This window comes from Bidens hawaiensis, unplaced genomic scaffold, assembly GCF_021521415.1.
Source record: "Bidens hawaiensis isolate Kalapana, Puna unplaced genomic scaffold, B.hawaiensis_p1.1 tig00048226_1, whole genome shotgun sequence".
Taxonomy (NCBI): domain Eukaryota; kingdom Viridiplantae; phylum Streptophyta; class Magnoliopsida; order Asterales; family Asteraceae; genus Bidens; species Bidens hawaiensis.
The window spans coordinates 62,017-89,526 of NW_027506066.1; the positions used below are offsets into that span (position 1 = coordinate 62,017).

Below are 27,510 nucleotides of genomic sequence, written 5' to 3' on the forward strand. Positions count from 1 at the left end.
ATTGTGAAAATATACGTTGAAATGTAGTGTTTATCGTCTATGTTGAAATAAAAATATATGAGTGTAATTTTATGTAACCTAAATTAGTTTTGATTGTTTATTATACGCAAATAAATATATACATGCACATTTCTATGTAAAATGTACAAAATTTTTAAAAATATTGATCATTTGTAAAAACATTTTAAACAATTCAGATTTGTACTTTTGCTCTCTTAATAATGTGGTTTTCTACATTGATAAAAAAATATTGTAATTTAAATGTTATTGTCACAACCCGACTAGCAATAGTGTAACGTCTTAAATTTTATAATAACTAGCAAAAGTGCCCGCACGTTGCAACGGGTTTACTCACACTATCTCTTTGTATTGGTTTGTAGTGTTTGGTGTGATGTGTCATAGCTAAGCTTGCGCGTTGCGGTGAGGATGTGATGGGAATTTTATCGGTACGGGTTCAATTCGTCATGATATCACATTCACTGTAACAAACTTATAATCGGTGTAGTTTATGATACAATTTTTAAAAAAGTTTATACAACAATATCTTAAAAAAATAAACTAAACATAAATACAAAAATAGTAACGACAGATTGTCAACACATCATAATTTAAATCAATTAAATTATGAATCTCTACATGTAACCATGGCACTCATCACCAGGGGTGTCTCATGGGTAATTACGGGTTACCCTTTATAGCTATACGAATATAAAAACTGGAAAAAAGACTTCAACATTTTAGTTAGTTTTAGGTCTCTGAACACGTTGAGACGCATCTACTCACCATAAATTCCCTTGTACATAAACGGGTATAGTACCGACATTGTGGCGGGGTAGAGTGCCGGCATACAAAATCAACATAGTAAATCTCAACCCATAACTATGTGACTTTTTAACCATGTGGCTTTTTTTATTATTATTATTGTACAAAGTGTTATTTTTTCAACTCATGTGGTTTTCTTGTTACGTTTTTTTTTACTTTAAGATATATAGTTTTGGTTTTTCTATTAAATCTTTTAATGTAGATGAATCGGATTTCTTTATATATACTATTATCTATAGACTAATTATAATTTATATAACATGTCCGATACTACTTAGAATTTTCACTTTCGTTAACATAATTTTCACTTTCGTTAACATAAAAGGAATTTTGTGGTTCACTGATTGAATTAGAATTTAATCGAAATCTTCTACCTTGTTTTACAATGACATAAATGAAAGTTAGAGTCACAAGTTACTTCTCCGCTAGAGTTAGGTTGTAAGTAGAAACGGAAATGAAAGTTACAAGTGTTATCGATCACATTATTAGTATATAATCAAGTCATAGTTTAGATTATTATAATTCAATTTGCTTTAATATATAATGTTTTACATAATATTGGAAAAAAACTTTTTAATTTTTATCTATATTTTAACTTAAACTTTGTCAATATAGTTTCTTTAATCTAATTCCAATACGAAATTATATGTAGCACAAATCAGCATAACTGTTATAAAATCAACCAAGTTTTAAGTGGTGTATCCATCAAAATGGTATATAATTCTCTAGCCATGAAAACACAAAAATACAAGATCAATGTCAAAATGATAAAAGTCTCTACTTTGCAACATTGTCAATTCTACTAAACGAAAACGACACCGGTTTTTAAACCGACGCATTAATGTAGTTCCAAATATCTTGGATCGCAGGAAGTGGAACAATTTTCTCGGCAACTTCCATGTTTTCGGGAAGAACATATCCAAACACAGTGCACATGTTATTCCATTCTTCACGATTCGCTAAACCGATTTCGGGCCCAAATCTATCCATGCAACCGAGCCATGTTGGATAACCGGACATTCTTTGGTTGGCATGTTTTGAAGTGCAACTCATTCAGGTTCAAGTGTTACTTGAGTCAATGCAAATGAAATCCCAAATAAAGTCTGCAAAAGAAAACGAAACAACCACGACTTTTTTGATCAAACATGTACAAGTAATATGTAATTGTGGAAGAGGGTTGAAGTTTTACGGATTTTAAGTGGTTTTCTTTTGAATCTCAAGATTGACTGTGGCCTTCGGCGTGATAAAGATGGCAACCTGCGCAATGATGCATGGTCAACAATTCAGGAATGTACATTATTAACCGTGGTGCATATTCAGGGAGAAGCTGCACAAACCCATGCGATTTTAGAATAATGTGAACGAAAAACAACACGAAAGTATACATCACTTTTAAAAGTATCAAATTTTTATTATTAAGAGATACATGTTGATTCTTGAATACCGATATTTGAAGTTTTGAACTTATAAGCCGACAAGCTTCTCACAACTTTTATATAAAACGACTAAATTATATTTTGTATATTACAAGCCTCACCAGCAGAGTTAAATTCAAACCGATATAATAAGCGAAGTTTGGGCTCAAGCCGAAATAATAAGCGAAATATTTAATTGACTTTTCAAAACCGGGCTGGTTTGGTTTCCTTTTGTTCAGTTTTTGGTTTTGGTTCGGTTTCGTTTTTTGGTTTGGTTTCGGTTTTTGATTTCATTTAAGCTTTTTTTGTTTTTTTAGTTTCAGTTCAGTTCGTATAGATGAAGAGATGAAGCATGGCTCATCAAAATAATTTAGTACCAAATGCCCATATCAATCAGATTTGACTTTCCAAAGTCAACTATATATCACGTAATATTATTTACATAACAATCTGGTTTGGCGAAGTTCGGGCTGAAACCGAAATAGTAATCGAAATATTTGTTTGACTTTTAAAAAACCGTTCGTTTTGGTTTTGTTCAGTTTTTGGTTTTTGTTTGGTTTCGTTTTCTTTTTGTTTTGTCTTGGTTTCAATGACAGTTTGGGTTAAGTTTTTCCAGTTCTTGGTTTCGTTTTGGTTTAATTTTTTTCGATTTTTATTTCTTTCTTTTTTGGGTTTCGTTTTGATTCAATTGTGTTTGGTTGTTTTTATTTTAGTTTCGTTATTTTCTGTTTTGGTTAGTTTTTTTTAGTTTTGTTTTGGTTCAGTTTTAGTTTATTCAGTTTTGGTTTCGGTTTGGATGGTTCAAATGAGATTCATACATTAACCCTTAGTAGTTTTTGGCTCGCAAGTCAATATATTCTGTTGAATTTAACTTTGAATAATATGATGTTCCAAGTAAATATGTAATCCAAATTCACACGACAACTTATAATAAGAATAAGATTAGACAACATGGGTTTCCCACATTTGACTAATAGGAACTCCAAAGTTGTTGACTTTTACATCACTCAACTTTTTAATTCAAGAGTCATACCTTAACCAAATTTGTTGGATTTGCATATGTGTCTGTTTGAATTGAAGAAAACATAAATAAATAGCATATGTGTGTTTGAATTGAAGAAAACATAAATAAATAGCTCCAGATTCATCATGAAAACTAACAAAGTAAATAAAGAAAAAGATTAGTCAAATATAAAACAAAATATACACGATCACAAGTATAAGTGGGCTATATAATGTTGACAATCACCAAATAAACTATTTGTATGTTTAGGTGAATTTGAAGAAATATAAACAATTATTTTATATCTCTCTCAAAGCACCTGAAGCTGAAAAAGAAAATTAAAAAACCATTTATTATTACTAAAGGAAAAGCTTGGCGCCACAGTTCCAGTTAAGTGTTGAAATGCTAACATGCGCCTAGCCAACTCCATATGCTCTTCCCACTTACACCTATAATCGCCATATATTGCAGCCACGAACCCATCTGCAAATGAAGCCACCTGCAACCTCTGCGATGAAGACTGCTGGAGTCATGGTGTTTCTACAACGGCAAAGGTAAGTTGAATCTCACCCAAAATCCAAAATACAAATCAGATCTATGAAGCAGGGTCTCTGTTCCTTTGATATACATATTGAATTTTAATTTCTGAAAGCACAGCTCCCTGTTCAAAAATAAAAGTCGCAAACACTCAGATCTTGATGTGTTATGCGCTTTCTTTTAGCTTATTTGATTACTTTTCATCTTCTCAATTTCTCTGTTATTAGCATCTTAAGTCTGTTATGATTGATTGTCTACATTACATTTTGTCATATATGACTACTTAACGGATTGGAAATACATACTAATTCTAAACATCTGTAGTAACATATGCAGCTACGGCTTATGGAGAATCTGAACCTATACAAACAGGGACAATATGCAGGTTAGTTTTATCTTGAAAAAAATCACCACTCAATCATTAACGTAGGCAATACAACATCTGTTTATGGTTACTATGAGTTTAATGCGGATGATAAGAACCATGTATAATAATATGTTTTGTTTCAAATGTTCTGTAGGTAACAAAGTATATAATAACAGAGATTGAGAAAATGAAAACAACCAAATAATATGCTAGCTGCATTTAAAATGGAATTCATGACACCTGCAAAGGATGGATGCAGAACTTTCATTGTGGCGCATTTTAATATCATCCTAAGTATTTGTTTGTGTTGATTATATTATTTCACTTGTATTGATTATTTTTAACTTTATTTAACCGGCCATTGATCTCCACATGCCTGCAATTTGTTCTCCTATTGTTAGGCATGGCAGTCCCGCCGAGGCAGTACATGTCCTCTCTACAATTATCTAATATCATTGTAAGGTAATCTATTTTTATATATATATATATATATATGAAACTGTTAAGTGTTACAAATTGAAGCGTTATATTGTTATCTATGTTGTTATTGCAGTCATGGGATGCCTGATTAAAACAGTTTTCATTGGTCAGTGCCAAAGCCGCATGCACGATTGTCTTTTGGTGAGAATTTTAGCTGCTGAATTTGTATCGTGGTTGTTCTCTTTGTGGTTTGCAGCATGTTGATCAGTTCTTCATGTAAGTAATATAAAACATGATAAATATTAAACCTATGAACCTGTTACAGCATGAAGAATAGTAATCGCAGCAGAGTATGAGATAATTGACATGTTTGTCATCTTGGTCGAGTTCCCCTTTAGGATGTATAGTTAAGAATGGTGTTAGAGTTCTTGAGAGGAACCCGGCTTTAGGAGAGAGGAGGCACATAAATTGCTATGTGTGTATGATTAGGTTATGATGCTAATATTTATCTCTCTATATATACACCCAAGGGGAAACCCTTTATTAGTTAATTATAGGTAATATGGTCCATCAATAATTACCAAACTAATATATAATAAGGTATAATTAATATTTTGATCTATTATAATATAAATGATTATAATGGTCATATATAAATATATATAATTATATATTTAATCTTGCTCAACATTCGTATGATGATTCCTAATGTGTTTTTTGTTGTTGCTATATTGTAGTGTAAGGTTTCCTTGTGGCGTTGCTTTTTTCTGCTGTTACTTACAAATTTTAAGGTAAATGCTTCTTATGCATGTCGTTTCTTTTAATCTTATTTGAATCTATTCATGGTTTAGAAACATCAATTGGTTTGCTTTTTCGACCAAATTTGTTGTCTACTTGTCCGACAGGTGTATGATGACATGTCAGTAGCTAAAAAGGTTTGATTTTTCTGCTTTCAACTTATGTTATGTCAGGTTTTTTTCTAATTATATTTGATTATATAAATGTTACACACTATAGACAAAAATTAGCAAAATGAACACACTAACACTAAAGGCTCTTTCATTATTCTCCGTTAACCAGCTTATTTCATTTGCTAATTTTTAGTCTTTTTGAGTACTTATAGTTGTTTTTTTATTATTTGTTTAAATTGCCAATCATGTGAATAGAAACAAGGAACAAGGCTCATAAACCTTATATTTGTTAAAACAGTATAAATAAATACTGTAAGAAGTGGGGATGAGATCGGGACCGTACGGTACCGACCGGTCCCGGTCCCGAAAATTGCGAATTCTTGGTACCGGTACGAAATATTCGGTACGGGACCGGGATTGAAGGCAAAAATTCGGGAAATACCGGTCCCGTCCCGTACCGTTCCCGTACCGGTACCGAAACTCAAAAATTTGGTACCGATTCGGTACCGACGGTACCAATCGGTACCGGTACCAGTACCGATTTTGCTCATCCCTAATAAGAAATACTCTAAACAGCAATATAACAATAGAACCATAATATTTGAAAACTAAACTTCACTGTCTATGAATCACTGATATATTCACCATAGAAAGTTATACTGAAACTGAGCTGATGAAGATTTATTAAAGTGGATATACACCAAGAATGTATTATAAATTTGGTCGTACATGTTAAATTTTCAATTCTAAAGGTTTTAAATTGCATGATTGGCATACACGGATTCAAAACCCTTTTTTTATCTCTGGCTATCTTTTGAACTCCGACTAAAGACTCATGAATTTGTGATTTGTAATATATTGAAGTATAATGCAGAAGTCAAACCTCGATTGAGATATGTTTATTTACCTTGCTGGCTGTACAAAGGAGCCTTTTTGTATCTCTAGCTTGGTTAGACTTTTACTGTGAATATGATTTTGCGAGTACTGTTATAAAACCAAACTTTTATTTATTTATATATTTATATTTGTTTTGCTTTCTTGTATACACTGTTCTTATTTCGTGCTCTGAATCAAATTGCTATATTGCAGAATTCACACCATCAAGATTTGGAGTTAAGAGGCTAAGAAGGCCGCTGAAGATGAAAGTCAATATCTTTGTGGCCTTAAATAAGCTAGAGAAAGGTACTATAACTGACGTGGTTTCTTTATGTTAACTTCTAATACAAATGGATAGGTGTGGCATGACCATGGTGTTATTGTAAGTTCAAGCTCTACATGTGTGCATTACCATTAAAAGATTGTAAGATTTTATATGCAGCAGTTAAAGTTCTATATTAATGTTATTTAGGATGGCTAAGGGATTTGTTAAGCTAGTGACACCACTTTGTAGAATGACAACAGGAATATTTAATCATGTAGATTTATGTTAAAATTATTAGGTAACGTATATAGTGTTTACTTTGCCTATTTGCCTAATGATATGTATATATAGAAGTTGAAGTTCTATGTTTCCGAACAGCCCCGGCGCAACGCACCGGGCAAAAAACTAGTTACTTATATGACTAATTAAACTTTCTCAATTAAATGTTTCTTTTGAGCCTAATTTAACAAAGTCCACTATCATAAGTATAACAAACAACTCCATCAAAATGTGTACATCAAATGTGTACATGTACTTCATAACTTTAGTTTATAATAATGACTCAAAAAAATTGTGTCCGTTCAATTTAGTATCTACGTGATAACATTTTATTTCAAGGGTGCATGTTAAATTATCGAAATATTCTTAGAGTTACGAATTGAATGGGAAGGTGGGTGAGAGGAAGTTCAAGTGTAGAGGCGATGGCATTGAAGGAGAAAACCGGATGAAATTTGTAAAGTTAGTTGAAGATTAATGACCCATTTAATTTAACGGAACACGTAGATGAACATTGAATTAAATATTTATAAACACATAATAAACCCTTTCAATGTTCAAAAGGGATTAAAAAGTAATTCCAAAAGTTTGTGAAGTTTATCAACTTATACCAAAAGCTTGAAAAATAAATCAAGGTATTGGCAAATTACTTTTTCTACCCAGTTATGAAATACCGTTTTTGTCCTCGTCACGCAATTGTGAAATTATGATAGTTGTCATTCACTCCTCCTTAATATTATGATATATATATATATATGAAAAAGTTGTCGCAGGGCCAAAAGGCGGTCCATCATTTAAGCTACAGGTACATCAGTGTTAGTTACTGTAGGTTTTTAGTTAGGTATAAAGTGCTTTTAATGCAGGTAAGGTGAAAAACATTAGATTAATTATCTAAAACTATATATTAAAAAGAAACAAATAAATTTGTCAAAGCAAAAAAAGATAAAAGAGTAATCATAAATAAATTATGAAATGTCCCTTTTGTCCTTATCATGCAATTATGAAATGACCTAAGCAAAAGGATAAAAGAGTAATTTCATAAACCATGAATTATGAAATGTCATTTTTGTTCTTGTCATGCAATTATGAAATGACCTTAGTACTCATCACTCTTCCTTTATATATAATATAGATAAATAAAGGAAAGTTATGTTTGTGAAACGTGTGTTAATATTTAATCAAGATTAAATATAATAAGGAGTATGTACTTGGAATAAAAGATGGATTAAAGGGATGAGAATGGGCCTTAGGTCGATGAGCTTAAGAGAGTATAAATACCCCATTAAACCTCCCTAAAACCCTAAACCTCTCATTTCCTACCTTTCATAAATCTCTACACACTCAAAACACACACACACACTCTCTTTCACGGCCGTAAGCCAAAGAAGGAATCCAAGACCAAGAACCAAGATAAAGATTGATAGATCTTGGGTATTTAAGCAAGATACAAGACTAAAGTTCATAACCAAGCTAAACCATAACCTAAAAACGAGTAAAGGTACGTTCTTGATCTTTAAATGTTATGTTTTTGTAAATGGTTTGCCATGAAACTCAAACCTAGAGTAGATCGGGTCTAGATAAGTCATAAAGTTGCAAACTTGATGATTAAAATGGACTAAACGAACTTATGGTTATGAACGGTTCATAAAAGAAACCCTAGATCTAGCCTTGAACGCTTTTAGCCATAAAGGTCCAAGCTTTATGGTCACTTGGGTCAAGTTTTGGCCGAAAACGGTTAAGGAAACATTTATGGGTCAATACCGAGCCATAATAAGGTGTTAAGGTTAAAACAAGTAAAGATAATGATGGTAAAGGACCAAATCGTGACCCATTTATTCAGCTCGTTCGATTACATTAATGGAACTCGATTACAATCTTATAATCGATTACATTGTCTAAATTCGCTTACAAATGAACAATTCGATTACAACATACAGTCCATTCGCTTACATCCTTAAAGTCGATTACAATGACAAGTTCGCTTACAATGTTATGATCGATTACAATGGACCAATCGCTTACATAATTAAGTTCGATTACAACGAAAGGACTCGAAAACAACCTTATATTCGCATACATATGCCTGACTCGAATACATCATGTGGAACTCGAATACAACCCTCAACTCGATTACATTTAGAATAATTACAATGATACTCGATTACAATGAGACTCGATTACAATGTGATCGATTACAAGGGACTTGTTCGCATACAATGTCTAATCGATTTCAAGCTATACTTGATTACATGCTATGACTCGATTACACTAGACTCATTCGAATACAAGTGTGGCTTAGATACAAGGCGGTATTCAGTTACTCTAAAGGTTCGAATACAATCATAGGGTTGATTACATTGCATGATCGGACACAACCCGATCTAATGAGGTTCAGTTACCTTATACATGTATTCAAATGAGTTGAGTAACCCGAGCACCATATATATAGATATGATAGTATGCATGGAAAGACTCGAATACGAAAGAAAAGAATACCAAAGAAAGAACACTAAAATAATGGATACCTTGTATTCAAATACATACTATAATCAATGTAAAATGTATTCTAACATAAAACCATTAGATTAGACCAGACTTAGCCATTTTGGCTGAACTTGAATAATGCGATTAGGACGAGTATTGATACGTGTAATTAATATACAGTTGGCAGAGCTCAGTTAAGGAAATGATTAATGACTAACGGAAAACGAAACAGGATCCATGTGAGTTTCTAGCCCCATTCCTTGTTATGTTTTCGGGGCTGTGTGCATATTCGATGTGATTAGTTAATACACTTACCTTAAGTGGTAAGTGTATGCCTTATATGATTTATGTATGAATGAATGCTTGCCGATGCATGAACGATCTTCAGATATTGCATGTACCGTCAAGGGATAGTTTAAAGATATGATTGGCATATATATATATATATGATATATAAATGATGTATGTACGTATGGAATGTATGGTTAGAAAGGGAACGGACCCTAATAATATCCGCGAATGTAGGGAACATACCCTAATAATATCCGAGAATGAAGGGAACAAACCCTAATAATATCCGTGAATATAGGAAACATACCCTAATAATATCCGCGAATGTAGGGAACATACCCTAATAATATATGCGAAGGTTATAGGACGAAGATATGTATATATGTATGTATAAAAGGAAAGAATGAAAGTATGATTGTATGAAGAAAGGTAAGGAACTATGTATGTATATGTACATTCGGGTGCGTATATAAGAATGTGTATGGATGTATTGTATGATATATGATTAACTAGAACTCACTCAGCGTAACTGACTTTTAGTATCCACGCAGGTGAGTAGGATGAGGCAGCTCGCTTGATGAGGACACATGGCATGGAATTGAAGATTCTGGCATCTAAAGGAAATGTTATGATGTTTTAAAGACTAGGTTTTATTTTTAAACGACTATGAATGATTGTTAGGACAATATTGAAAGTTATGTAATGGGTTATGGTTGAAGTTTTATATTCCGCGTAAAGTTTTAATTAACTCTGATATTAGAACTGTGTTTATAAGTAAATCCAATGTCCAAAGTAGAGCACCGGTGACAGGGTCTTACAAATAGCGGAAGCATAAAACGGGTTTGCAACAGACACCTCTGGTATAAATCACATTGTGTATAAAGAAACATTAATAAACTAATTTACATCATATTACATCATTCTAACTCTGTTTACAGACTATGTGTTTCATAACATTGATAAGTTCGTTAACTACTTTATTCCTTATTAGCATACTTGCGTCTATCTACAATGGTTTCATTAACAACCCGAACACATAGCATACAAACACCTTATTCCAACATTGGCGCACCTAAAAAACAAGTTAAAAAGAGGCCAACTACGAATAGTTGGTGAGTTTCACAAGTTTAACGAAATCAGATTAATGTATTCATCATAATCATTATATATGTGTGTGTGTGTGTGTGTGATGTAATTATACTAATCAAAGAGTGAACGATTGACGTGCTTTTTCCCACGTGGCCCCACTGCCCACAAACTCCTTGTGGCCTCCACTGCCCATGGTCATGCCCCAGGTTGCCCTAACACCACATAGCGTGTATGTATATATGTATATGGTCATGTGCAATTGTAATGTGTCCTGGCATACCCAACTGGCTCTTCAATTGGGTTTTTCAAACCAATAGTACTATTCACATGCCACCGACTCATAATTAATCACTCATGTTTGTGGTGACTCTCAAGTGTTAGCCTTTAGATAATTCACATCATAATGATCTTGCGAGAAGTGATATTACAACGAGAAGTGCGAGAAGTGAATGTATAACTCCATTAATCCCTAATTTCACTCCCTTTCATATGATGTTACATACATAAATGTAGGTTGGTTGTATTTATGTCTTAATTACACATTCAAACCTACCTACAAACATATAAATGTACCGAGCCACATTCTAACCTATGTACCTACACACATACAAACATACATACACATATACAAACATACGTACCTACACACATACATATGCACCTACACATAAGAAATGGAGTGAAATTTGGGATTAATGGAGTTACACCTTCACTTCTCACACTTCTCGCTGTAAAAAAACTTCTGAAATGATCCAATACCTTCCAGATAAATAGATATATAAACATGGTTTTCACCCAAAATGTTCGTAAAACAATTTAAAAAAAAGGATCATGAAACTCACCTTATCGTGATATAGCGTCAACAATACACTTCTATATTATAGCCTGATTCTTATAATCAGTGTTGTACTGTTAATACTAGTATAACTTTGAACTGAATTGGGCTGTATATCTAGTCTGGGTATGGGTGTTACACCCAGAACATGTTAGTAATCTTAGACTGTGATATTGTACAATATCTAATATTAAAAATCGATGTTGGCCCAGTTTAACTGTTTTACGCGCATGTCCAAGTTGGTTTTACGCGTCTCGAAAATAGGTAAGATCACACAAAATTGAGTAAACGCACTATTTGATAAAATGAATCAAATTGTAGAAGAAAATTAGGGTTTAGATGTCCGGATTCGCTACAGGGTTTGTTTTCGTTTTTATACAGAATGGGTTGTAGAAAACGCGCACAATTCATCCGAATTGTCCAAAATTCTCTTAAAAAGTTCGGTTTTACTAAATATGTACAAAACTATGATATTTGACCACTATTGTTGTTTTGATATCCCAACAAGTTCGTTAATCAGAACGTTGCTGGCTTTCACGGATATTATATTCGTTAATATTTAAATTAGCTTAAATTTTTATCCGAAGACAATTAAATTATGAAAATTTATACACTTGCTAATTATTAAGCGTAGATTTTTATAAATATATTTTCAGAATTATTAAACTTACGTATTTGTTTGTAAAAAAATCATTTTATATGTTATTTTTAACCAATAATTCATCCATTTATACCATACGTTGCCCAAAAAGTCCAATTATTTTTCTGAATGGCTAAATATCTGCAAACAATCCTTGTAGATTTTCTAGAACCTAACTCTTTATCTCAAACACCTTTTTGAGCATAAATCGATCATTAAAACTCGATTAAACGAGATTTCAGAACCGTAGCTAGGATTCTTCAACGGACCCAAAAATTTATGTTTCATCTTGTATTGACTTACTTGAGTTCTCCATAAAATTTCAGAATTTTCCAATTTGTTTTGCTAATTTTCATAACAAATAATCAATAAATAGTAATATAATCACAAAATATTCTCCGTTTATCGAAAAATTCTCAAATTTGAACAGGGACTAATTCATATGATCCGTGATGTCCCTGAAAATTTTCATAAGCTAAAATTATGACATTCATCATTTTGGTTTAAATTCGTATTTGTATTTGTATTGAAAACCTGACCCATTTTGTCGTTCGGATCCTTCGTTATCAATAAAATATTGGGTTTTATGTTCCATTTATGTTATACAATTTATGGTATTTTAAAACACTCTTTTATGACTAAAAACGACTTAAAAACAAATTTCAGGGACTAAACTCACCAAATAACCAAAGTTGGAGACCAACCCACCTTTTCCAGGGTGCCACACCGCGTGGCCATAAGAGCCAGGATGGCCGCGGGTGGCGGCCACCTACTACACCAGATTTCAAACTCGTTTTTGTTTATTATAACTCCTTAACCCCCAACTAACCATCCTCAATGCTTGTAATCTTATTGGTTGAACTTGGTGGCTATACTCTAACCATTCCCTTATAAATACCAACCCATTTGCACCCATTTTCAGCTGCTATCACTTCAAACACTCTCTCAAATTAGAGTTATAAGCTTCATTCCCATGTTCTTGACAATTTGACTTTTTGAAGTCAAACAGAAGCTAAACTTTGATTTGAATCCGTTTTTGGTGATTAAATATTGTATTTTATGTTTGTTTATGTTATAATACCCTTGTTTTTTGTTTTCCATTCTACAAAAATGGTTGAATTAGGTGTTTATGCCATTTTAAGGCAAATTTACATGAAAGGGGGTATTTTAGTCCATTTTATCATTTCGATTCATTTAAGCTTTCTATTTTTGTTTAAGATATGAGTTTTAAGAGTTTATATGAGTTCTATGGTTTTGGGTATGTGGCAACCAACCTCGGTCTCATACCGAGTCATGGACCGAACCAAAACCGAACTCTCGTTTAAACTCTTTATTTAAATGTTTAAAAACAAGTTGTATGTAAGATTCAAGTGTTTAAGTTCTTTCATTTATTTTTTGTATTTATCTTTATGATATGGATTTGTTGGACCTAAACTTGGTCATATACCAAGTCTTGAACCAACCAAACCATATAAACCGAACCAAACCGAGTTCACTTGCTTAAAACATACCAGTTGTGTTTCGGGCCACCAAATTTCATATTTTCCTTAAAGATCTTTTTATAAACTGATTATGAATGTTTTCTCAAAGTACTTGGGATTTTGGAACCAACTTGATCTTATAACAAGCTTGGACCGACAAGATCGAACACCCGCTTAATATTGGCGTTTGGAGTACTTCTTCATAGGACTTCTAACTTACTTAAGCCTTCTGTTTTTAGTGAGTATTCTCATAACATTTATCATTTTGGAATATCTAATTCGGACTTGACCAATTATCAAGGCCCAAACCGACTACGCCGAACACTCGTTAAATCTCGTTTTGGTATTTATCTAACAAGGGTCGTGCACTATTGGATTAAACCAATCCCTACACATTTACTTATCAAAGGTTTAGTAAAACTTATGGATAGAAACACCGAGACTCGATTTTGAGATAACTTACTTTTAAGCCGTCATTTTATTTACTTAAGTTTTAATTCACTTTAAACCTAAAACTTTGTTTATTTATTTTTACTTTAAGTTTTCACAATACATCCAACTAACTTTAGGATCTTTTTAACTTAGGACTCGTACGAGTTCGTTTTCCCGAAGCTTCCTTTTGAACCATTTCTACACCAATGTCACCTATTCCAAGTGAGTAATCACACTCCCCATTTTTACGCTTTTATACTTTTAGGGGTGGCATGCGTACCATATTCAAACCCATATTTGTATGATCTCATTACTAAACCCACAATTCTACATTATGTGTTCATATGAATATTTGATCGATCTTTGTTTATGCCTCAAATTGATTACGTGCACGAGTGTTTATTTTTATGTTGTTGTTGAGCCTCAATAAGTATGATCATACGCACCCCTAATTACTTTAGCGCTGTGCTAGTAGAATAGAGCCTCATTCTCCGAGTATTTTGGTTGTTACGAAATAGAAAGCAGACACAATTATTTACTTTACATTTACAATGGTTGTTGCATTATTCTAGTTACACATGTGAATTGTGATTTTGCCTTATATTATATATACTAAAAAACTAGTATATTGCTCACTAACATTCGTGTTGATCAAATATATGTTTATGCATGTTACAGGTTTACTTTTAGGTTTGCTTACGAAGATTGAAGACTCATCACGTAGATTATACCTTTAGGATATTTTAATGAATTTAGTGTTATTGTAATTGTTTGTATTTTATCTTTAAACAAGTTGTATTTGAGTTATTGAATGAAATAAATGAGTTGAGTAAATATTGTCACTTTATTTAGTGTCATTGTATTCTTGAGCAATCCGTTGCACCTCGTCATGTTCCGCCACCTTTGGTCGGGGTGTGACAAAAAATATGAAAGTCACAACCGAAGCCCAAATAGCCCCTAAATGTGTGTTTCGGTTAGTACCTTTGCGTTTCTCGCTCAGGTAAGCCATTCTCGCGATTCTTGGGTCTTGGTTATCTAGGTAGTATACCTAAAGGTCAAGTACAACAAAACCAATCATGTAACACCAATAATCAAGCCTTGTAACATATAAATTTGGTTAGGGTTCTAAACCGAGTTTTTAATCCGTAAAAACGCGATTTAAACATTCTAATCCGACTTTTCACCAAAAAAGTTTAAGACACAGATTATTACACCTGTTTAGTATTAAAATCTGTTTTTGTTCTAGTTTGATTGGTTTTTCATGACTAAACACTAATTTTCTTAATCAAACTTGAATTTTTAGATTTAAAACATGTTTAAATCATAACAAAATCATGATCTTACCTTAATTCTTGGCTGAGTTTTGAAGAGAGAAACTTGGATCAGATATGGATGAAAGATATTTTGGAGTTTGGGAGTTAAGAATGCTTACTTATGGAAATAAAAAGGCGTGGATTCCCCCTGTTCAGATCGGAACTTAAGGGGTGGGTAGGTCCCTTATTCATTTTTTCCATGGGATTATGATAAATTTCAATTCCAATTTAGGTACGGGTTCGATTTTTGGCTAAAACAATTCGTGCAAGTGCGATAAACAACCAAAAACGGGTGGTTTCGCCTTAATTTTGAAAATTAAGTGAAACGTACTAGCTTGTTGTCAAAATCCTAAATATTTGTATAAGTTTCCTAAAACATCTCAATAAGTGTGTCATAAGTCTTTTCAGTTTGACATATGGTACAATGCTTGTTTTGGTACTGTTGTTTGTGTTTAGTATCATAGCGTTCTTAGCGATAATTATTATATGTTTAAGATTATCTTTATATTGGTGTAGATATTGTAGATATCTCTTGTATTTATAGATATCCTTAATATGGTAGGAGATGATTGTATTTTCCCCCATATAAGGGGCTTCATTCATTCAATAATATTCATTGAGATTTACACCATTACATTCCTTTATGGTATCAGAGCCACGGTTCTGAATACCCTCTCAATCCTCTTCATTTTTTTTTCAATACCTACATGTAACTCTAATCCATCTCTAATCCATCGATCAACCCACCATGACAAAAAAAGATGATACAACCTCGGGTTCTTCAACCGACCCCAAAAAACACCCTCTCCATCCGGCCTATTCGGTCACAAGCATTCAAACCAAGATCCGAACCCTTGACGGCACCACCGTAACCTACACATCTTGGGTCAAATTATTCCATTTACATGCGGTTGCTTATAAGGTTCTCAATCACATTGACAGGTCCCCTGCTCCGGCTGACACAGCCGATGAGTTTGTTCAGTGGAAGGAGATCGATGCCCTGGTTATGCAATGGATATTCAGCACTGTATCAGATAAATACTTGAAGCGTATTCTTGACACGGAGGCCACTGCACGCGCCACATGGTTGAAGTTGGAGAAGATTTTTCTCTATAATAAAAAGGCCCGAGCCGCGTCTCTCGAGACCAGGTTTTGCAATCTTACACTCGGCTCATGTTCTTCGGTGGAGGACTATTGTCAACAATTATCGGATTTGGCAAATCAGCTTGCCGATGTCGACCAGCCAATCTCTGACTCCAGGCTGGTCCTACAGCTCGTATGCAGGCTTCCAGAGGAGTTTAACACAACAGCAACCCTGATCAATCAGCAATTTTGAATGAATTTCTTACTTGTCATATGTTACAATTTTGTAGTTCTATCGTGGTTAGAATGTTTTGATGATCATTTAATCTCTATTTTCATTTGCTTTAGTTTCCTTAGGGTACGACTTGGTGGGAAGATAAGACACATTTACCACTGTCATTAAAAATTAAATCTTCTTTGGACAATGAATAAACCTAGCCTTTAAAGCGTTATGTCGCATGACATTTGTTATAGACTAGTTTGTTTCATGTCTAAATAATATGTTTAAGGGGTTATAACCCATGAGTAAAAATTAATATCAAAGTTTAAAATTTAGTAATTAAAGTATATAACTATCAGTAACTGCCACGATAAAAAAGTGGGTTGATAATTAAAATTTGTTAAAGGCCTAAATTTTGCGACTTGCTTTAGGCCTCTAGAAAGGTTGGGTCGACCCTGCCCTAACGAGTAACAAAATATATAAGCTAATATTTTTAAACGATGCTAATTAATATAATAACAATAAACATAAAAAATATATTATTAAAATCAAATACCGTAATAACTAACGACTAATCGATGATTCATTAAGCTCTTCTAACATTGAAAAAAACATACCTTGGTCTTGGTGGTTGGCTTTGTCAACCGCGAAAGAGCGTGGTGGTCAACAACGAACTAATAGTGGTGGTCGTTTGGGTGGGTCGTTGTTCAACATTCACAAAGAAGGAAGGAGCCAAGAAAGAATTTCAATTGGCCGCAATTTCTTTAATTTTGTATTTGATTTTTATTTTATTTTATTTTTAGTTTGAGCCAAATAATTTAAACTTGATTAAATGGATTATGGATAAAAAAAGTTTTGAGACCAATAAAAATTTCAAATCATATTTTATAAGTTTTATATTTTTAATCTATATTTAATAATATATATATATATATAAAATTTTACCCCCAAAAATTACGTGCCCCAGCCGACGGTCCGACCGACACCACTCCAGTCGGCATGAAAACTAGGTGTGTTCAATATTCGAAGCGGACTCGAATAACTCGAAATTCGATTTGACAGGTTCGAATTCGATGATAGAAATCGAATTTAAAATTGAACACGAATTTATGATTTTAAATTCGATTCGGTTCAAAATTCGAATTCAAATTAAACATTTTATTTTTTTATATATATACATACTTATGAAAAGATAAACAACATAAATATTTTGAGTTATAGAGATTTAAAACTGAAAGTTCATTACTTTGGTCAATAATTAATGTAATTGAACATTACCATTTTGAATATTTATGATTTGATAACTTTAAATGATTTTATTTATTCTATGTGCTTATACCTTTTGTTGTTAAAAAACTAAAATTTGTGGTGGCACCGTCTCTTCTTCATCTTGTTTGAAACCGGTCACCGTGCTCGGATTTTGGAAACCAGCCATCGTGCTCGGATTTTGGAAATCAGCCATCGTGTTCGGTACTGGAAAACCGGAACCAAGTAGTTGCATGTACACCCTCATGCTCGGGTCGTAATTAACACTGACCATGTACGAATATTTAGGGGTCGGTTGAGTGGTGTTCGGTTGTGGATTATTTGGGTCGGGATTCTTTGACTCAGGTTGTCAGGAGTATTGACTGAAACCGAGTATAGAATTGTTTTATGGATTCATATTTGTGGGTAAGAAATGAAAGGGGAATAGAAGGTGAAAAATGATGAAGTTGGTGGTTTATATAATAAATAAAATGTTTTTTTTAATATTACCGTTGTTCTACGGTCAATTTTTTTAAAAAGTGTGTCATACCAAAGTTATGTAGAAAGCGCTCTACTACTAGAAAAATAGATGTTTTTCTACAACTGAATTCGTAGGAAATTGTTGAAAAATCCAGTTTCTAACAATTTTCTAACAAAAAGTTACTTTGGAAAAACACATGCTTGAAAATAATTTTCAACATATGCTATGGCGTTTATGAGCCCAAAACGCGGCTAATATTATTTTTGATTCATAAGTTTATGTTTGTATTACTGTTAATAATCAGGGGAACCTTGGTGGCTGGTGACGGCTACTATGGACGGTCTTAGACGAATTGTTGAAATATATGTCTGTTTAAGTTCAATTCAATATCAAACATGTTATGTTATATGTTTTTTTATCTAATGATAAACTTGTTTCTATGTCTTGCCGTTTCATTTCATGATATGTTGAGGATAATTGATTTGGGCTGCTAGTTTTTTGATTGAGTCTAAAGACGTGTAGCTGATTGGTGTTTTAGTTGGACTTTATTGTTGGATTATAGTTTGCAGTTGGGCTCAAGGCAAGGTCCATGGTTTCGTCATTTGTGTATTTTGTATTCGCATCAAATACATGAGTCTTAGTACATCATCTTGTTCGTCACGGTCTCAATCACTTTGGTTGGTGTTTCATCATCAGTTCGTGTATCTTCTTATTTAATATCTCAAGTGTTCTAATCTTCAACGACGATTTAATCTTCACTAGATGTTCGTCTTCTTTTTGAGTTTTGGTTGTGCTTATATGTTCGAGTCATAATTCTAGATTTTATCTTGTTTCATGTCTGATATGTTCGAGTCATAATTCTTTTTGAGTTTTGGTTGTGCTTGTGAGTTTGTAATTCATTGTATACACGTTTTTTGTTTAATTGTAAAAGTTTGGGTATTCTGTTTATTAAATCCATGATTGCTGACACGAATATTAAAGAAGAAAATTATAATATGATCTTGTAATATTCAAAGGTCATTTTGTAATCATCTGTCCGCTTTTTGCCAACTGAATCAGAAGGTTCTCTAAATTCCCTAATATTCAAAGTTTGGGTACTCTGTTTATCCATAGATTGCTTACCCTCACAAGGTTCAATCCTAAGAGAGGTCATGATGATTTTTTGAGTTACACATGCTTCTCTCTCAAATCCGATTCTAAGCATCCCCAAATCTTCAATTTAGATTCTTCTTTTCACATTTTTTCTCTAAATTTACTTTATTATATTTAGTTATTTGAATGTTAGCTTGATACTTGTTGGTTTGATATTTTATTAATGCTAGCTTGATTATTTAGGTCTGTTTGATATTAGATAATGAAATATATGAGCGAGAGAATCGAGTGAACATGAAAATGAAATGGACAAGGTAATGAAATGAATCATTATCCATTGTCATGTTTGGTACAATTTGGGAATGAAACGTATCATTACATTGTGTTCTTTTGGTATATGTGAAAAGACGAAATAAAAAAATACAAATAATAAAAAAATGAAAAAAATACCCATTCTTCAAAATAATTTTGTTTTACTAATTGTCACAACATTATTCAATATATATATATATATATAAATAAAATAAATTAGACATGTTTTGTAATTTATATAAACAATATCGATAGATCAAAATATAGAATGATATAAAAAAATCACAATGGAATTAAAAGAAAATTTATTAAAAATGTTTTATATTACTACGTTTTAGTATAAGAATTATGATATTGTTGTTCAAAAATAAAACTGATAATTAACATGAAAATAAGATAGGGAATGAAAAAAAATAGTGAATGGGAGGAATAAAAATAGCTATTTTTAAAAAGAAAACCATTCCTTTGATAATGACTTGTTCCTTTTCAATTTGCAATCAAAGATTACAACGTTTGCATTTGAATGGTCATTCCATTCCGTTGCGTCCTTTACCGCCCCATACCAAATGCTACTTTAGTCTTTTTGCCATCTTTATATTAAATAATGACTATTTTACGAGTATATATAACGTTTGTGTATTCATAGTGTTTAATAGGATTACTGTGTATTGTATGTTTAACGGATAAAGATGAATGAAAGCTAAAGTGTTGGATAATATGACATATGCATCATGAAAAAGATAAGATTTGTAAAACCAAGATAGATCATTATTTTTGCTTACTTTTCAAGAAAAGCAAGACACAATCACATATGAAAGATATTCAAGTTACACACGTAATTAACTGTTCGGTAAACAGTCGCATGTCTTGTGCATCCAAATTCACATACGCATCTATCCCACAACCACCTCGACCATCCATTAAAGTCACCATACTCACCGGACCTGCCGAGCTAGCCACCCACACCGGCCGCCCAAACCCGAAATCAACTTGGTAGAATGGAAACTTGCACCAGCTAGTAAATGGAAACACACTCACCAGCTCATGATCACATGTTTCACTCTTGACAAACGAATTAAAAACCAATGCTTGCAATTGTTCACATTTGGCGGTCAAGTTCCCAAGCTCTTGAACCGTTTTCTTGATCGAATCGTGTAACAAATCTGCTAGACTTTCGAACCCCATTAGTGTCTGAGCTGGTGAGCACTCAGTGATGATAAACCCCCCTAAATTCCCACATGCATTATTCGGTATTGGAGGTGTTGTTTTTCCTCTAATGTTCACGGGTTGATGAAGAATCGATGCTTGTGGAGAACCATGTTTAGCTCGATCCATGTCGATTAGTGTCTTCCATATTATTGTGGAAACTACTTGGACCCTGGAGTAGCTTTGAATGTTGTTATTAATCTTTGCCCTGATCAATGAGATCGCCTCTTCACTGAACGAAAGTCGTTTGGTTTGGTAGTTATTCTCGAACTTATGCTTAACAGTTCCAGGCAAGGGCGGATTGTAATCCATAAAACCTCTTGCTGGAAGAAAATAAGTAAGATGAGCTGAAAACTGGACAGATTGAGTCGAGACTGATTTCTTCTCGACTCAATGCCTGCCCTGCCCAGTCATTCAGAAATGTACACAAGGTTGCTACATCAGCAACCTTGTGTGAAATAGACACACCTAGGGACAAACCACCACAATTGAATACCGTTGCTTGCACTGCAAGCAACGGGTCAGTAATTTCACCTGCGTCACAGACTCCGCATGGAAGCAAATTGTTGAGTATTTTAGGGTTTACTTTCGGGTCAAGTACATCTTGAAGCTTTATATTGTTTTGAACTTGGGCTTGTATGAATTTGGCGCCTTGATCATTACATTCAATGGCGCGGATTTGGTGGTTGTATCTCCCGGCAATGGGGTGTAGTCGTGATAAGCATTGAGCTAATGAGTTTTCGAGGCGGATGATGGTGGAGTGTGGACCACCCTTCACGGCGGAGTAAAAGAGAATGAGACGGACATTTATGGTGGCGACAACCTCATCTTTGAAGCCCATTTTGTGGTGGCGATGGGTGGCAGGAGTTGGAGCGGAAGGTTTTATAAACTTTGTAGATTTAATATCAACTGTTGGGATTTCCATTTAAGCCCAACGAAGTGGACTTGGAATCTTCAAGCTACAAGAATGCCTTTTATAACAAGAAAGTAGAAGAAAGTTTCATTAAACACGACAAATTACTAGTATGTCGTTTATATCTTTTTCTTTTTAAATTAAATATTACTTTTCATATTTCTTTTCTCGATGTAAAGCCCCGTTACCAGTAACCCTACTTTGGTGTTGAATTTACTCATAAACACAGTTCTTAATATTAGAGTTAATTAAAACATTCACGGAATAATAAAACTTCAACCATAATATGTTGTATAACCTTCAAATATTGTCTTATAAAACATTCATAGTAATTTAAAACAAAACATAGTCTTTAAAACATCACAACATTTCTTTGAGATGCCAGTTTCTTCGATTCCATGCCATGTGTCTTCAATCACGCGAGCTGCCTCAACCTATTTGCCTGCGTGCATACTAAAAGTCAGCTACGCTGAATAAGTTCTAGTTAATCACATAACTTACATTACATACACATATACGTGCCGTAGGTACGCATTACATACTTAACCTGTCCATCATTCTTTCATATACATTCATAACTAACCATACGTTATAAAGAGCATTCGCCCTACATACCTTGGATTTTATTAGGGTCCGGTACCCTCCATCCTCGGATATTATTAGGGTCTGGTCACCCTTCATCCTCGGATATTATTAGGGTCCGGTACCATCCATCCTCGAATATTATTAGGGTCCGGTCACCCTCTATCCTCGAATATTATTAGGGTCCGGTACCCTTTCTTCCTTACCTCCATAGCATACTTTCTATATACATAATCGTAAAGTTTTGTACGTACATACATCATTCAATCTTCATCTTAGAACATACATACAACATCAAACCATCACCTGGCAGTACATGCAATTCCGAAGATCGTTCATGTACCGACAAGAAATCATTCATACGTTTCACATAATACATATATGTCATACACTTATCACTTAGGATAAGTGTATTAACTAATCACATCGAGTATGCACACAGCCCCGAAAACATAACAAGGAATGGGGCTAGAAACTCACCTGAAGTTGGTTACGTTCACCGTTAATAATTATTCCTTTATTCAGTTGGGCACGACTAACTGCATAATAATATCATGCATCAATTAACTATCATTACACATCTCACATTTCTAGTCTAATTATAACCCTCAACGAACGGGGGTCCGGGGGCAGCACCCCTGGCAGCGGGGTCTAGGGGCGGCAACCCCTAGCAGGGTCCAAGGGGCAGAGCCCCTGGCTGGGGTCGAGCTACCAGGTCAGCTTGGAAAAATTTTATTTCCATTAACTGTCGTAAAACATTTTTCATTAGGATTTTAAATAATTATTTAATTCGCTAACTCAAAGTTCAAGGGCTTATTTGTAATTAATTAATTCTTTTCTAAGTCAAGGGACTGTTCTGACATTTATCAAAGTTCTAGTTCGTTACTTGGTTCCTTAACGAATTGGTTTGTCTTCACGAACTGGTCATTGTAGCGAATTGAACCCTCTAACGAACTGGACCTCTGACGAATCAGTCCATATAACGAACCAGTCCACATAGCGAATCAGTCCAGGTAACGAATTGGACCTTCTAATTCGTTATCTCCTTAATGATTGACTATAACGAATTGGGGGTTAATTCGTTATCTTTTCCTTAACGAATCTGGACGCAAACTAAGGCCAGTTCATTATTCTTTCCTCAGCGAATCAACTTAACGAATTACCTCTAGTTCGTTAACTCTCCGTTAACGAATTAGGGTTAGGTCAGAGAATGTCAGAAACATTCTCTGACATGCTAACCTCGTACCAGCCGCCTTTCCGCCGCCGCCGCCGGAAAAACGCTGTTTCACCGGAAAAAACGAGATCTAGCTCGTTTTCCACCGTTTTCACCGTTTTTCGTCTCGTTTGATCCAGATCTGAGCTAGGGTGATCCCTAAGCTCATATCAGGTTCGGTTTATACCCGATTCCATCCGGATCTCGTGACTTAAATGGTTTAACGGTGTCGGCTCGTCGTTTCGTGACCATATCTAACGGGTTTAAGCTAAAACAACATCATACTATCATTACCTCGGGTCGGTGCTCGGTTTCCTTCTTGGTTTCGGTTTAGATAGGGAGAGAACTATAGAGAAGGCTTAAGTGTGTGTTTTGGGTAGTGTAAGGGATATGTGTAGAAAATGAATTAAATGGGTGATTAATGGTTTATATAATTATGGATCATGGGCTTAAGCCCATGGTCTTTTCTTCTTACTTTCATAACTCAAGTCTATAACCCATATCCATTTACCCAACACTAGCCCAACTCATATTATATTTATCTAAACCGATAACGACCCACTATTAAATAGACGAAATTTATTTTATTATTATAACCAAAAGTAGGATGTTACACTCGAACGCCAACTTTCATTAAACACGACAAAGTAGCAACACACTAGACCAACAAAATAGCGCAACAAAGAACAATCAAGTGTAGAAATTATACCATTAGGCCCAACTTAAGAAAGATATATTTTTTTGGTCCAAATAAACGCCAAACTTTTAACGTCTTTGATCACCTTACCCACCATGATCTATTTTCCTTCTAAAATAAGCTCGTTCCTTGTATTCAAAATGCACCAATGAAAAGATCCAAATACCCATATAAGGTCAGCCGCGGGTCATTCAGGGCTTCCTCAGCAGTCACCCGCAGAACATTCCCATCACCCGCATAACTTAAGTCAGAGTAAGACTAAGGAAAAACTCCAGAGACTATCTGCGGGTCACATAGGACTCCCACAGAAGTCATCCGTAGGACGTTCCCCTCATGCGCGAGATGACAGAAGAGTGACGTCAGCAAAATCAGTTGTAACCAACTTCTTTCTAGAAGATTTACGCGAAGATTCTCTCTCGGAAAGCACGATGTAACAACCAATTAGGGAAAGACAGTTGTAAAGGTTATTATAACCATGCACATGGCCAGTTGTCTCGTCCTATCATGTGCGGACACGTCTCCAGTTTGTTACAAAGAGCATCTTCTAGAAGAGAACAATTGTTCCAATAATATCCCCCCTGACCACCGGCTATAAATACCCTCTCCATCATCAAGAGATATTCATTCACACTTCACGTATTATATCAATCACTTTAAGTACTTTCTCTCTCTAAGAATTGTACTTATTCTCACGCCGAAGGGTGGTTAGGGGAATAATCCAACTCTTGTTCATCTCGTAACGAGCTCACGGTGTTCTATTTTGCAGGTTTCCGTCACCAGACTTGTTGGATTGTTATTCATACTACTGAGTTACTTGTTGTTTGACCTGTATTCTGTGGAACCATCGGTCTAGCCTTTTCGGGTTTATATCCGTGCTTCTTCATTGGCGTCATCCATGTTTTTGCTAGAACTTCATTATTTACGGTTGTTTGGGTGGTATGAGTCAGTCTCAGCAAGTTCCGATGGAAAATCCGGTGGTAACAAAGCTTCCTGCCGGAGTTGTGGCACCAACAGGTCCAACTCCTGGTGTTCCGGGACGTGTGACAATGAAGTCTCGTAGGATCCGTCAGAATCTAGATCTGGACGACAGATCTGGCAATTCTCCTTCAGCGAGATCTCATCGTCCAGTCTTTAGATCTGAGAAATTCCAGTCTTAGAGGAATGGTTGTAGTTGCAACAAGAAAAAGTTATCGCTAAGTATGAACGTATATTGCGGAAAGAAAGGGTCCGTGCAAGGACTCTAACTTATGAAGATGTTCTGTCAAGATCTCCATCTCCCCTTCAACAGTACGTCGGAGTCAGATGCGGGAGAGTGCTAGGACCGAGGTTTATTCTGAGGAAGAAATTGGAGGAGGAAGTCGTGACAGAGGTCATCCAGTTATGCGGAAGTCTACCCGCAGAACTGAGTATGATCAGAGTCATGCTTCTAGAAGTCGAAGAGATCCTACATACCATGGTGATGAGGCCAGTTACTTTAGCGATGACAATCAAGTTTATGGAAGGGAAAAGATTAGTCGCTCACGTGCGATGGTCAGGCATACCGAGTACTGTAGTGATGCGTAAGAAGAATTTACAAAGCCTTATCGTCCCGCAACATTTGCGGTAAAGTCAAAATCTGTCGCGCGCATTACTACAACTCCATTTCTGGTTAATGTAAAAATTCCTACCAACTTGGGAAAGTATAATGGAATGCTGGACCCGAGTGATCATCTACTCAATTTCACTGCAGTCGGAGGGGTCAGTGGTTGGACTCTACCCTACTGGTGTTACATGTTTGCCTTAACATTGACGGGAGCTGCCCGCGAGTGGTTCGAGAAATTATCTGATGGTTAGACCAAGAATTGGGATGATTTGGTAGCCTAGTTCTCACAATATTTCAGCAACAAAAAACACACGTGGGACCCATATGAAATTTTGGATGTAATTAGACGGGACAATGAATCTGTTGAAGATTTCATTACTCGATTTAATGAGGATAGTTTGAACATTGGGGGAATTAGTGAAGATATGTTGCGTGTTGCTTTCCGCAAGAACGTGCGGAGCAGTGCCTTAATCAGGTATTTGACCAGAAAGGATGGAATGCCCAAAACTTGGGATGAGATTATGTCTGCAACAAAACTTTTTGCTAGAACATAGAAAAATTTAGGTCCTGAAAGTACTAAACAGATAACAAAGGTGGAATTCAAGACTATGCGGGTGAACAGACCATCGCGGGGTTCAACTTGGTCTAGACTCCAACCGTCCGCAGAAACTTCGAAACAACCAGATGCGAGGAAATTGATTGGAAACAAGAATAAAGATCGTAATTGGGGGCAAGACAATAACAGATGGACTCCATTAACAAAAACCCCTTCAGAGATTTTAACTACTGAAAATGTGAATTTCAGGAAACCGCAACCACTCATGAAGAGAACACATTTAAATCCCAATAAGCAGTGTATGTTCCACAATGACATTGGTCATCACACTGAAGACTATGTTAGTCTGACAAATGAGATTGAACAAGCAATCAAGTCAGAAAAGTTAGAGCATCTGTTGAAGAATGTAAGGCAAGAGACCCGCAAACCACCAGCATAAGTCAATTATAGCCCGCCTAAAAAGCAGGTTAAGGATTTAAATGTCCATATAATCCAAGGAGGAAAACTCTGCGGATACAAGAGACAAGAAATTGATTATGAGGATTGGAAGAGCTAACCAATTGTGTTCCCGCGGATCAAAGGGGGTCCATGTATGAAATACCCGCTGATTATCACTGCCTTGATTGGACTTTATAGGTCTCAATACGTTTTCTTTGATACATGAAGTACATCAGATATCATGTACGAACAATGTTTTGAACAATTGGATGAAGAGGATAAGGCAAGGTTAAAACCTATTCATGCGCCGGTGTCCGGGTTTGGGTATGAAGTTATGCATCCACGAGGGGTCATTTCTTTCCCGGTTACCCTCAGTGATGGCATCCATTTGCTGACTGAAGATGTGGAATTTTTGGTCTTTCCAGCAAAATCA

General features: G+C 34.8%; 2 protein-coding genes and 1 long non-coding RNA gene across 3 annotated transcripts; 2 read left to right on the plus strand and 1 right to left on the minus strand.

Annotated features, from left to right (window-relative positions):
- Positions 1 to 5,295: 5,295 nt before the first annotated feature.
- On the plus strand, positions 5,296 to 6,897 carry LOC143616578 (uncharacterized). Its single transcript, XR_013150680.1, has 3 exons — positions 5,296 to 5,355; positions 5,470 to 5,499; positions 6,565 to 6,897. It is a non-coding gene; the product is annotated as an uncharacterized LOC143616578 (long non-coding RNA).
- Positions 6,898 to 16,205: 9,308 nt separating this feature from the next.
- On the plus strand, positions 16,206 to 16,793 carry LOC143616576 (uncharacterized). The gene has a single exon (XM_077089374.1). The coding sequence runs from the start codon at positions 16,206 to 16,208 to the stop codon at positions 16,791 to 16,793; it is 588 nt and encodes a 195-aa protein (XP_076945489.1).
- A 3,919-nt stretch (positions 16,794 to 20,712) lies between these two features.
- Positions 20,713 to 22,021, minus strand: LOC143616577 (pelargonidin 3-O-(6-caffeoylglucoside) 5-O-(6-O-malonylglucoside) 4'''-malonyltransferase-like). The gene is made up of 2 exons (XM_077089375.1): positions 21,523 to 22,021; positions 20,713 to 21,419 (listed from the first exon to the last, which is right to left on the minus strand). The coding sequence occupies exons 1-2, from the start codon at positions 22,019 to 22,021 to the stop codon at positions 20,713 to 20,715; spliced, it is 1,206 nt and encodes a 401-aa protein (XP_076945490.1).
- Between the last annotated feature and the right edge of the window lie 5,489 nt (positions 22,022 to 27,510).